This window comes from Pelmatolapia mariae, linkage group LG1 (genome assembly GCF_036321145.2).
Source record: "Pelmatolapia mariae isolate MD_Pm_ZW linkage group LG1, Pm_UMD_F_2, whole genome shotgun sequence".
In the NCBI taxonomy this organism is placed as follows: domain Eukaryota; kingdom Metazoa; phylum Chordata; class Actinopteri; order Cichliformes; family Cichlidae; genus Pelmatolapia; species Pelmatolapia mariae.
Genome location: NC_086227.1, coordinates 19,658,805 through 19,672,654, shown reverse-complemented (window position 1 = coordinate 19,672,654; position 13,850 = coordinate 19,658,805). Strand labels below are relative to the sequence as shown.

The 13,850-nt window shown below is 41.3% G+C and overlaps 1 protein-coding gene across 12 annotated transcripts in view; it reads left to right on the top strand.

Moving 5' to 3' along the window:
- Window positions 1-5,809: 5,809 nt before the first annotated feature.
- The window catches only part of tjp1a (tight junction protein 1a), a 115,549-nt gene continuing 107,508 nt past the window's right edge, over window positions 5,810-13,850 (top strand). For 8 of the 12 annotated variants that reach the window (XM_063474939.1, XM_063474859.1, XM_063474959.1 and 5 more), the window contains exon 1: window positions 5,810-6,414. In XM_063474939.1, the coding sequence (XP_063331009.1) occupies window positions 6,323-6,414 (92 nt within the window). In that variant the 5' untranslated portion in view covers window positions 5,810-6,322. The remainder of the gene's footprint in view (window positions 6,415-13,850) is intronic. The other 4 variants (XM_063474948.1, XM_063474929.1, XM_063474902.1 and 1 more) reach the window with 1 other exon arrangement.

Below are 13,850 nucleotides of genomic sequence, written 5' to 3'. Positions count from 1 at the left end.
GTTTCTGCTGAGTCGTGTCCCATGCAGATCTTGTGCACTTTTGCAGAAGTAACAGCGGGCGCTTTCCTTTCTACAAATGTTTCATTTACATATTGCATTACCCTTGGTTGGATTCATGTATTTCGTGCATCCTCTGCAGCTGCCATATCTGGCGGTCCATGTGGGCCTTCGTATCACAACTATTCTCTCTGGCAAGTCTCACACACCTCACAGGCGGGTTTTTGTCTTGCAGATACTGCTGCGAGTTATTGCTTTGTTTCCACTGTACATTCATAGCAAGCTCAACATTGCAATCTAGCAATACATCATAGTTACATTGTCCTGTAACGCAAGTCAAATGCATTTGTATAGCACTATTCAGGCAAGACTGTATATGAAAAATGTAAGTAGCCAACATGACATCATCCATCCATTTTAAAGCTTACATTGTAGCATTTTGCACTTTGCTATTTTTGTTTCTACTGAAGTCAGAAATGACCATAACAGCAAGCTTCAAGATTCTTCACCCTCAATAAACATGAAGCTATCATTTTGAGTAAAATACAGCTGACATGTACAAAAACAATGTTTTATTTATTATAATAAATAATTAATCACTGAGGAAAATGTGCTTTGTGTAAACTGAACGTATACCAATCAAATAAATTTCATATAATTTCATATATAAAGTTAATGTTAATGTAAAAAAAATTACATGGAAGATTTACATGTACTTAAATTAGTTAAATGTGCCAAAAGGGTACCACTTTCGGCAAAATGTGTTCCTTTGATTGTTGTTTAGGAATCAGGCACACAAGCCTAGAGAGACCAGTCACGCTGTGACAACCTTCAGTCACTGGGAAAGATGTGTACTGGTTAACAAGGTGTTACTGGCAATGAAATTGTTGCAATCTGGGTGCTGCACCAAAAACCTTTCCTGTGATTGCTTTGGATGCTAGCAGATGGCCGTAGTTTGAATGGAGGATGCTGACTTAGTGAGACTGTAGGGAAACTTGAAAAATGTGACATAAACCATGTGCGTGTTCACTGTACAGACAGGTACTTGTGCTACGTAACATACAATTAAAATATTACAGGCTCGCTAACAAGAACCTGAGTGCAGCCTTGCGGACCATCTATTTGTACATAAAGCACTCAGATAATAATTTAAAATATAATTCAATTTAAATGTGTCAAAAGGTACCAAAACAAACACCTTTGACAGGTTCAGTTCAGTGACCCCAATTATCTGAGGTGACAGCCAGCAGAGAGATAAGAGCCTAGTCATCATCCACTTGTCAAAGATGCCCAAGTTCATAATCATACATAATTTAAATATAATTTAAACAAGTGATGTAGTTATATCACTTGTTTATTCAATTCAGTTTTATTTATATAGTGCCAAATCACAACAACAGTTGTCTCAAGGCACTTTACATTGTAAGGTACAGACCATACAATAAACTATATGAACCATATTTCACAGAGAATAAAACTGTCCTATGCAATGGATAAAACATTTTGATTTCCACCGTCATGACTGATCACTTTTAACATGAATCTTTGGGGGATTGACTCACATGAACAGCTGAGGAAGTTTTTGGTTTCTTTTTTCAAAGCTTGTCAGTTGATTCTAAGTCAGTTTGCAAACAGAGGGACTGAAATCTTAAATTTCATTTCTACTTTACAATAACAGCTCAAATTTACCAGCGGTCTTCACAGCCTCACAGTGACACCATTTTATTGCTTATATCATCTTATTTAGTGTTATTTTAGTAACACCTTCATGTGCATTGAGTAACTCAGAACTCAAATTATTGAACTTTTACTTGTTTATCTTACATCATCTTGCTGTTGTGTATGAAGCCATATCAGGTGTCAGGGCAAAATGTGGCCAAGCCCAGAGACAGTGATGCTCTGCAGTGGAGTGTTGAGTTACAGCAGGAGTGCAGCATCCACATCGCACTGGGACACGGCTATCCTGGTTTTGAGTCTTTTTTTGGATCATCGATAGGATATGATGTTTACGTGGAAGACAGAGAAATCGAGGTATTCATACCCCCAAAGGTATCCTGGGTAATTCTAAAGCAGCTAACCCAACACTATATCCATTAAATGAACTTAACCGACTTTCCAGACTTTTCCCACTGTATGCTCTGGGAAACCAGAGTTGTGTAATCTCTGTACTACAGACTTGAATCGCTCTGATTTGCCTTTTGCTTCTTCACATCTAAATTTCACACTTCCACTACAGAAAGACATAACTGATTTTCTTCATCACTCCAAAAGTGACAATTTGGCCTCTGGCAGTGTTTTTTTCTTTCTTTGGCTGTCGTTGAAGGGCATGTGAGTACAGGAAACTTCAAAAAGCGGTCTATAATAACAACTGGGGCAGTCCCTGTGAGCTGTACAGGCACCACTCAGAGCAGGGAGAGACAGATGACAGGTGAATGATGACACGCATCAGCCATTCGGTGACTAATTTTCTGTGCTTACTCAGACGTAATAATCTGCCGCTGTATGCTCAGCTGATGTGGTCCATGTGTCTGCTCCTGCTGTCTGCTTATTGGTATGAAAGAGAGGCAGAGCAAGAGTGAGACAGGAGAGCAGTCCAAGGCTACAGATTTAATCTGGCTGCTGTGGTCATGTGATTAATCGTGGCCAGGGGCCAGTGGATAGTGTAATTTATGGCAGTGGGGGGGGATCAACACATTTGGATGGTTGCTGCTCCTGAGGGAAATCTCACTCTTAACCAAACCACCATCCCTCTTTAACCCACCATAACATCACATCTGTGGCAGCCGGGTTTGGGGACAGTTAGCCTTGTTTTGTTTATCTGTGGCTATATAAGGAGGTGTAGTTTTATGTTTGAGGCCATAAAATGAGTGCAGAAGAAGCTAAGTGAGGCCCAGAGAATCTATTTTAAACATTTGGGGCTAATGGAGCCAGTAAATTGCGTTTAATACCAGAGATTAAAGGGAATATTGACAGCCTGCTGAGGACTGTGCGTCAGTTTTCGCTGTCCTTTTTGGCTTAAAACCATATCACTGCTGTGGTGACCTCACCCTCCTTCAGACCACTGGCACGCTGGTGGGTGTATGTGTGTACATGTTTATTTAATCCTCTTCCCAACTCCAAGAACTGTAAATAAACATCAGAGGAGTTTCATGAGAGGCTGTGTTCAGTTTTTTGGGGTGAATTTTCTGTTGTTTTCAGAGCTGCCAATATCAAGCAGTGCTGATAACAGCAGTTTCCTCCTGACCTTCCCCACCAGCTGCTCACCAGCTTGCTCCATCCAAAATTTACCTGCCTTTGCATTGGCTTGCTGGTTGCATTGGCTTGCTGGTCAAAGATAGAGTTTATATCTACATTTGCTTTTTTCTGGTGCATGGGCCGTCTCAAGGGGACTATGGTTTATACTCAGTCCTTCTCCCATCCTTCATTCTGTTTATTAGTCTGAACAAATATGTAAATACAGGGATAGGGACATGCTGTCTCCCCTCGTGGTGCAGCTTCATTATAAAATATGCAGGATGCAATCCAGCTTCATTGCCAAATTCTTTAATGGGAAGTGGTCCTGCCCAAGGGGTTTATGCAGAAGGAGTCTGTGAACTCTCTTTATGGTTACATCATAATCTAAATTATTCGACAGCCCTGAGAAATGCATTTCACTTGTTTGACAGATGTCACGCACATGGGGAGTCACTCCTCCTTAGATCATGAGCGCACAGCCTCCTCTGCGTCCCCTCGTCCTTCAGGTCTCACTAAAGACTTGTGTTTACTGGGCACTTAAATTCGACACCGAATCAATCACTGAATTGATTATCATCTGTAGACACTCTGTGAACTATCAGCCCCTAAAGGGTAAGTAAGTGTAACCTCAGCCTTGCATTTAGTATGGCTTGGCATTAGGAGGTATAGCATAGATGTTAAAAACAAAACACATCTGTAATCCATCATAATATCTACATTATAATGTCATCTATAATATATTCTTCAATCTAGTTATTGGCAGAAAAATGTATTCATGTGTGTATAATATGCACGATTAGCAAGTATATTAAAATAAATTAAGAGGAGATATATTTTTTTTGCATATTACAGTAATTTTGATTGTCCGTTTTATTCAGTTGGAGCTGTGTGGTAGTTTAAGATGATCCAAGATTTGAATGCACAGCTCATACTTCCAAAAAACTGGAAACTGAGTAAAATGTCTAAAAAAATAGCATAATGCAACAGTTTGCAAACGTTTTAAGCTCTATATTTTACGAAAAATATTACAAATACAACATGTTGTTGCTTATGTTGAATTTATTGCCCACAATATGTTTCAAAAATGGTGGTACAGTGTTTATTTTCACTGTTTTATCACCTCTTCTGTGAAAAAACAAAAAAAGAACTTGGGAATGGAGAGAATAATACTGAAGTATTTAAAGCAAAATGTTTTCCTACTCCAGGCTGATGTACGAGGTCGGCTTTAATAGTGTAGAGCAGGGATGTCAAACACACGTTACCACATACGGCCCCCTTTGATCTTACGAGGGCGGGACCCCTTTCTCTCAGAGTTACCAACTTTACACATTCGATCCCTGAAGTATTTTAATGAAAGAAAAAGACATACAATTTCAACAGTACATCCCATTTTTTCTACATGATAAAGAAAAGCCTGTCAGCATGACTCATTGGGCTTAAATGTGTAAAATGACAGAAAAAGTTCTGGTAGCTCATTGTGTAGACGGCCCTCTAATAATTTTTTTTTTAATGTAAACCCATTATAAAAAGCACAAATTTCTATAATAGACAGTGAAAAACAAACTTTTAGTCATTTAATTGTTTATCTATTACTTAATTTGGTGTAATATGAATGGCTGTGGGGCTGTGGGGGTGTGTCCAAAATGTATGTTCTCCTTCACATATTCCAGAGCCGCCCAGGGACCCAAATTGGTGTCTTTGGTGGGCCAGTTTTGGCTCCTGGGCCTTATGATTGACAGCCCTGGTCTAAAGCAGAATTTTTTGTATTTTTAATTTTACTGAATATTTTTTCAGTTGGTCAACAGACATGCTGTTTTAATACATGTAGAGCGTGGTCATTAGTAAACAACATCATTAGTAAATGTTGCGCCAGAACTTGTATTAAGCTTTAATGGTGCCTTCACAGATTTGCAACTTACCTCTGCTTCATGGTCAGATGCGCCTCATAAAATCATGGGTGCTGACTTTTGTACTCATTGGTCTCTCTGTCTTTAGTCTGGAAAATACGAGCTCAGTGGTTAAAAAAAAAAAAACAACATATTTTGACTTCTGCAATTGGAGGACAGTTTTTTTCCCCACTTTGTGTGAAGCTCAGAAAAAGCAGCCTTTTTCTGCAGCCTTTTTCCTGTATCATTTGTATTTATGTTTTTAGTCTTATATAGTCTTTATATATGGGCAGGAATACAAGAATAGTTCTCCTTTGCAATACATGGTTTTGTTTCCATTCTCCATACTTAAAGGTCCAGGTTACCAAATCTGGTCTTATTAGGTTACTTACTTGCCTCCTGATTATTTAATTCCATATGAGCTGATTTGTTCCTCTCCACCTCCACTTTATGATATTTAAATCCTGCCCATGCTTTAATTCGGCTTAATGGACCAATCTCACAGAAAGCAAGATCGAAAACACACCTTTGTCTCAGTTTTACAATTCTGGGATTTCTCTAAGAATCACTTAGACGAACCCCCCAACACACGCACACACACACTAAAGCCATTACATAGCTTCCTCTCTCCTCCTCCCTCCCTCCTCCTGTGTCACTCTCCTGCTCTCTCCCTCTCTGGCTGAACACACGCGCACTCTCTTTCCTACCTCGCAGACGCTGGGGTGCCGTCGCCGCTGCATCCTACCGCTTACTGTTGAACCGCCTCTTTCTCTCGACTCTTTTTCTCCACACAAACAAACCGGCATTTCACGGTTTGGCGGCCGGGAAAGTGTCCGCCATACGAGGCAAACCACAACAATGACCCGGTCCTGACTAAAATTGAATAGATTAGCCAATCTATTCTGAGCTCTAATGAGATTAGAGGGTCAGCGCGGGCATGGGTCGCGGCGGCGTGGCACTTTTCCTTGAACTCCTCCGGGAACGTCCTCCCTATCAGCGGTGTTTCCAGCGTGGAAATGGCGTTTTTGACACCGAGGATGCCACGGATGACGCGAGAGGACAATAACAGACATTTGAATGCACGCTCACCTGTGCCGCTTTGGTGGCGCGCGGATTCCTAGAAGTAGCAGCACCAGCAGCAGTAGTTGTAGTTGTAGTAAAAGTAGCAGCAGCAAAAGCGGCAGCAGGAGTTGCAGAAGGAGAAGATGAAGTACCAGAAATATATAACGGTGATGCAGATGGCCATGGGAGTGACAGCCTCCAACAAAGACTGCCTCCCCGCGAAGAGACAGCTGTGGTGAGTATGGACAAAGAGGAGAAGGAGGAGGAGGTGCGCGCTTTGGTTCGGAGCGTGTGTTGGTGCGTGTGGAGCGTAGGGGAAAACAGGTTTGAAATGAGCCTCTGGGCTTTGTTGTCTTGTTTGAGAAGCTCCAGTCGCGCTTTTCTGCTATGTCTGCTGTGAAGTTGAAGCTCAGCAGCTGCTGGCGGAAGCGACTACCTCCATCCGCCTCTGTGTCGCTCTGCCTTCAACAACAGTTTGATGTGCGCGCCGGTGACATCGACACCCAGCAGGTATTTAGGCGGGGAGGAGGAGGAGAGGGGTGGACAGTGCGCGCTCGCCCCTTCTCCGTGTTCCTCCTGGTGGTCTCTGAGTGTTATGATCCGCTGGTGAGGCTTTCACGAAACAGAGCAGGTGGATTTACAGGAACAGCGAAACGACGCGGACACACACCGCTTTCTTCTTTCACCCGCACGCTCTCGGCGATTTCAGTTTTCCGAGCAGCTCTCTGGTCTCGCGTCTATTTCTGCGATCACGTGTAGTAGTAAAAAATCAAAAAAACAAAACCGCTCATCTCTTATTTAGCAGCTTCTTGCCACCTGGATTTGTGTAGGAGCGGTGCTTGTGTTTAACTCTCATTGGCTGATCACGTCTCCGTGCGTTTCCATTTAAATATGTCCACCTAGTTTAATACACGTCCACGTTTGATAGCATTTATCCGTCTAAAAATGTTCCCTGGTGTTTCGGGATGAATCAGCAAAACGTAACAGGCAAAATACTTCTAAAAAAAAATTTTTTTTAGAAAACTGTCTCTACATCTCACCTCTGTTGCAATTAATTCCCTATCGCTTTCCTTCTCTCCAAAAGTTCCCAGGATGCTTTAATACTGTAAGATTTCTTTTTTGAAACAAAACGAAACAAAATCTATCTTCTCTACTTCTAGCTTTCACAGCTACACGACATGATGACAGCAAACGTAAGATATTTTGAAGAAATCATGTCAACATTTATAAACTCCAGATATTTTTTTACATCACAAAACTATTAAAATTTACCTGAAAAAAAGTTTGATAATGCTGCACTGTGCTTCTCTTCAAAGATGATTTAAATATGATACCAATGACAAACTGACCTATTTCTTTGTGCACTCGATGAATTGATTAGTTGGTGTCAGGGAGCAAGATGCTACTGCCTTAACCTTAGCTGGCTTCTGACAACCTGTCAGAAGCTGTTATACTGTGATACACTGTGAATGTGGTTGCACTATAGGGCATAATAAAGGAAACTGTGAAGAACGCTTCTTTTACTAATTGAAATAAGGAGCATTATAAAGAAGAAAAGGAACAAAAATAAGAAAACGTGACACAGCAGAGTGGTGTTCAGTCTAATTATAGGATCTTATCACAATGAGCAGATTCAGTCTTTCTTCTACTGTAATCCATGCAGATAACATTAAGCACGCAGCACAATCCTTACAGATTTGCACTGCTTTACACTGAGAAGACAAACTCTAGTTCCTTGCGTAGGAAGGAACAAGGCTTTGAGGGGGTCCATCTTACATGTGGGAGTAAATGGGTCCATTACTTTGAATCAGAAATGATCTCACATGGGAGAAAGGATAGGTTTTCTCCTCTCCAACCACTGTCAAACGTGTAGGACAGCGCACAGCGGTGACTTGGTTTTGACACTTCTCCCTTAAGAGAGGCGCGGTGGTATGTCCGGGGCCATCACATCACGGTGGGGGAAGGGACACGGCCATTAAAAGTGGATTACTGTATCGCCTCCGACAGCCACTTTAACGGAGCGTAGCTGAGCCAGCGTGTAGCTGCAGTGTGTGTTTCATGGAGTCACCCTTGGATTCACTTGCCTGCCATTTCCGTCTTTATTCAGTGAAGTCAGAGTCCAGAGTCAGTAGGCTCACGTGCACATAAGTAACTCGTTTGCTGGGAAGACTGAGCTAATGCTTAAAAATGTAAGGTCTGACTTTAGGTTGGAATACCGAAGCAATGACCCAAGTTTAGGTGATCAACGTGCATCATAGAAGTTCAATCTTGATGTGTTTCAACTGGTGAGCTAATAGAAGTTGACGAGTCGTAGCTTCAACTTCAATCTGTTTTATACAAAGTCTTTCATATTTAGAAGTAGTTAGTTTCTTAATTTCAGTCCTCCAGAGGGAAAAATGCATTGCTTTACATTCACCTTACTCTTTGACTTGTGCAACACAAGAAAGGAATTTAAACACCCGAAGAAGCCAGGCTGAACAGTTTGTATCTTCATAACTAAATGAAATGTCAGCGTCTTTTGAAAGGTTGAGTAAGTGGTCTGGTTTCCTTCCATTCATACCACAAGGTTGAGATTGCACAAGGCAGAAATAAGCTGCTGCTGGAGGACCTAGCTCATATATGATTTATATCAGACTCACTTGCACTCAGGTAATGGGAGATGTTGTTCCTTAACGAGCGTAAGAACAGGAAGAGACTAGCCATGATGTCGCGACCAGAGACCACGAAAATGTCTGAAATTCAGCGAGCTGCAGCGATAACATCCCAAATAACTGTTGCCAACATCAAGTAGGCGTGTAGAGTGATTAACTAATCTCAGGATCGAGGTTGGACAGCGACTGCCTCCAGTACTGTTGTGGTTGTGACAGTACTGCAACTGGTTTGAGTAATTTTTACTGATGTATAATTATTTTGTATAATATTGAGATCACAAATATTTGTCAAAAATTGTTTTATGTAAGCAGAACATGCAAAGATTTGTGTACATCTTCACGTATTATGAGATTATTAGAATATTAAAGGTAGGGTCTTTCACTCCATTCCTTGTACCTGCATGATGGATAATATTAATAGTAGCTGTGAGATCTCTTTATTTTACTCCTGCGACAGGTTTTGTCTCTTTGGAAAACAAAGTGTGTGAGGGGATAACACGTCTTTTGCACAGTGTGACCCTTGTTTTTATCGACATGTGAGCTGATGATTAATGTTAGCATTGCACAGTTTTTCTTTGACTTTATGCATTAATTATACTGCAGTTTTTGGTGTTTTATTTCAGACAGCTAAAGATGCTTTGTTGCTTTGCAGTGCAGACACACACCACTCTTTGCAGATTTTCTTCACTTGCACTAAATCCAAAGTATTTCCAAACAACGGACGATGATATGCTTTGAGAAATTAGATTTTTGTCCCAAACATTTGATTGTTGTTGTATCTGTCTTTGAATGTAGTATTACTTACTAGTCCAGGTAACTTCACGGTATGTGGTGCAGAGAATGGTTGGTTACTTTGTAACCTTGGTTCTCCGAGTGAGAGACTATCGCTCCAACTTCATGCTGGAGAACAAAATTGTTTAAAGTGTTACCTTTACAACTATAGCTTAGCGATCAACTGCTGATCACTGACAGATGGTACGTATGCGAGCCAGTCTCTTTACATGCAGAATGGCTTTCTCTCTGCAGAGGAAACAGGAGGAAAGAATTGAAATAAAACTTTTTTCCACAGTCAGATAAGCAACAAATATGAAGAGGCGGCTACGCAGCGGCCCAAAACACTCGACCCCCAGCGATTAATAAACGACTCGAGGCCATCGATCACGCTTAAAGAGCAGCTAATTGCACTGACACAATAACAAATCACAAAATAATGAACATTATGTACCTCAGCTGATTTACATCAGATGCTACATTTGCATTTAGCTGTTTTTGTCACTATTGTTTTGTACCTGCGGCAGGAAGAATGAGATTTAAATAATGTGGAAAACTACAGCAGCATCTTATGTGTTTGTGTTTATGAAGCTTGTGTATTTAGAGAGCTCATTAAGAGCTTGTTATGTTTCCATTCCTGTGTTGTAATTGGTCTTTCATGACACAGTGGACATAAGGGCTAACACTGAAAACAGGCGAGGGAAAACAAACATAAAAGACACCAAGTTCAGAGTGGAGTACTGTTTTGCTCCAAGTGCCAGATTAATCGAGCTTTATCACTGGCTTTATTCTTAATTGAATTACGACCTTAATATCAGATTACTTGGTTAAGGTGGTTAGCTGTAATAATCTGAGCATTGTCTTACTCTTCTTATAATAAGATAAACACAGTGAACCTCGAGCCACAGTACAGCCCCCCCACCACCACAGTACAAAACGAGCCAGCACGTTGTTATTAAACAAAACACATGGTGTCCTGTGATAGCCAGGACACTGTAATTAATTTGTGATCATCCACATATGACAATTAGCCCAATGACGACTGTCTAATCTGTAGGCAGCTTTCCATAATATGTGGGTGTATCACTGTGTATTGTGTGCCAGATGCCTGCTCAGCTCCCCTCCACGGTCACAGCTCCGCCTGGTGTTCTCAGTCCACCTGCCTAATGATGCATAAAGTCAGCGTCTCCTCTTCCCCCCGCCCCGTGCCACGAACACACACATGCAGGCGCCCTCTCTGCCCTCTGATTTGCCTCTCCACACTTCCTCCCTCCCAGCTCTTGAGAAGAACACACACACACACACACACACACACACACACACACACACACACACACACACACACACATATATAGATGCACATTTAACAACTTCTGTCTGCCTCCCCCCCTGCTCTCCACTCCTAGTCCCACTCATGGAGTCCACGATGCATAATCTCACACAAACTGACAATGCCTTGCATTAGTTACCTCGGCGGGAGCCCAAGTTTATGGTGGCCCTGCCATGATAATCAGTACTTTTCTAAAAACAACATGCTGACATACTATTTTTTTCACACCTACACTCAGTAAGTCTGATCTTATAAACATGAGTCATGGCTTTAATCTTTGAACATACTACTCTTGCTCTACAGCCTTCACGGCCCTCGTATAGTAAGTGTGAGGGTTCACACACGTGTTTGTGTGTCTGAGTGTGTGTGAGTGAGTATTCAGTGTTTCTGTCCATTAGGAACTCGCATGTTCTTACTTTGGCAGAACGGTTGTAATCTCCTCTCAGATGGTTTATGCCACTAAAGGGAACAGATTACACAGGGTTTATTGACTCGTGGCTCACCCCCTTACCCCCTCCCACTCTCCGAGCATCCCGTGGGTGTGTGGCTGTTGCTGTCGCTGTGTGTGAGTGTGTTTGTTTGTGTCTGGGTTAGGCCCTTTAGTGATAACTTTTCTGGTCTGATTTAAATGCTGCTAACTGAGGAAAAATCTTTATTTTTTTGTAGTATTGGCTTTGTTGGATGTGGTCACAATTGGAAATGAGTTTATATATACACTGCACTTTATTCAGATGTGTTTTTGCATTTCAATTATCCAAAAAATTTACTATTTCTACCTTTGCGTTAAGGCTCAGTGTAAATGTGCCACTGAGCTCAGTTCTGACTGCAAAAACATCCATTGGTCAATGCAGAAACGATGTCATCACATAACAGGTCTGTCTGAGCAACTTGGATTCAGTTGTTTACGAAACTGTCGACATCGTCTGCAGCGCATGTAGCAGCGTATCAGAGCTGAGCAGGTGGTGGTAACACATATTTGTGTGTATAAAGGATGTGTGGAGCTAATACAGCGTATGCCATTTATTAGCTGTGTTAAAGCCTCGACCTTTTGGGCCATCTCAATGTTTGACTGATGAATATTAAAGCTTTCCTTATTTATTAGCATTTTGTATTGTAATGGGTATAAAAGTGTAGAAGATGAGTATCAGTTTGTATTAAATAAGACTTTAAATTAGTGCCAGAGGCCATAAATGCATCAACAAAGTGTTCACAAAGTTGATTTATGAGGCTTTTTTTGGGTTGATGTTTTTTCCCTCACAGACATTTAGTATTTTTCAAATCAGAAGAGTCGCTTACCACTGGCCAATATAAATAATGCACATTTAAGGTTAATGATAATTAAATGACCCCCGATGAGCAAGCAATTAGCGACAGTGAGAGGGAAAAACTCCCTTGGAACAAGAAGAAACCTCTGACTGAACAGCCATGACCGACTGGGAGTGAGGGGAGGGAGACTAACTGAGATGAGCTGAATAAGAACATATGATGCACAAACTACTTTACACAGTAAACATAAAGCCAGTGTAATAAAGTCTTTATAACACAGTATGCTGGAAAATTCTTAAAAAACAAAACTCTGAAAAAGTAGCATTCATAACAGAACAGCAAGATGCAAGATGCATGTGTGGTTTCGTTTTTCTCTCCTCGCAACTTGCCGTAGGTCACTGAAAAACTCAATTGATGATGTTATTGCTGCTGATTAGTTACTGAAATTTGTGTCTGCAGCTGCATCCTCCTTTTAACACAGTTGCAACCCAGCGCATGTCTGCGTTCATGTAATGTTGAGTCTAAATAGGCGTCTGGTAATCGCTGCTTAAAGAGCCTGCTGGCGGCAGTGATGCTCGCAGAAGCCTATCAGAGACTCATCGTCTCCAGTCAGAGTCAGGAATGACTTTAAGAATCTGTGAGTCACACGTTCGGGGCCTCTGGTGACTCCTGACTGTCACAGTGGCTCACTGGGGGGCCGACAAGATGGGATCCATCACTGCTGCCCCACAAACAGAGAAGGACACAGCAGAGGGGATCTACTTAAATTTGACAGAGATCCGAGTGTTTTTTTAGGATGTTATATTTGTACACGGCCCTGCCTGTCAACATTTTTATTTTACGTAGTTGAATAGTCATTCTGCAGCACGAGGGAGTGATTTAAAACATTTATAAGACTGATTTGGGTTTCAAAGATCACAGTGTAATGATTTAACAATATTGATGCATGCAAACAGAAAATTTTGCTTGAAAAGCTGGACAGATATGAGGATGCACACACTGAATGGCTGCTCATCTATCACCACTAAATAGCAACAATGCCAGGTTTAATTAGTCGCTTCCTTTGACGTAACCACCTCAGTGATAAGAGAGATCGTCTGACAGCTGATAGCTACTAAACATAGTGTTCAAAACAATTTAATATCAGTTGACAATAAGTTTGCCGAAAGAGCTGCAGTCGGTGGGTGAGGTGCTGATCATGCACACATTTGCACATGCAGAGTGGCCTGCAGCTTTCCAAACATGATGTATCAAGGGAGGTTCCCTACTGAGACATCACTGCGTTTGACTGATGTCAAAGTTTAACGGTAAACAACTTCTAGCCAAAGTGTGAAGACTGCTTAGCTTGACCAAGCTATTTCAAACTGACACTGCACTTCCTTGGGTCTGCAGAAATACATCGTCCAAAGCAGTGAGTGGATTGGATTAATCACACATACAGTACAGTCCTTTATTTATTAGACAGATGATATAATACCTGTAATCTGTGGAGAATGTCTAACGTTGTTTGATACTGCCGCAAAACAGGTTGATATGTGTCCTTACCCACAGGACCATCTTAGTGATTACACAATTCTCCTTATGATCTATTTCAGATTAAAAAAATAAATAAATAACTCATGCATAGAAACAGGCCTAGCAATTAAATAGTTT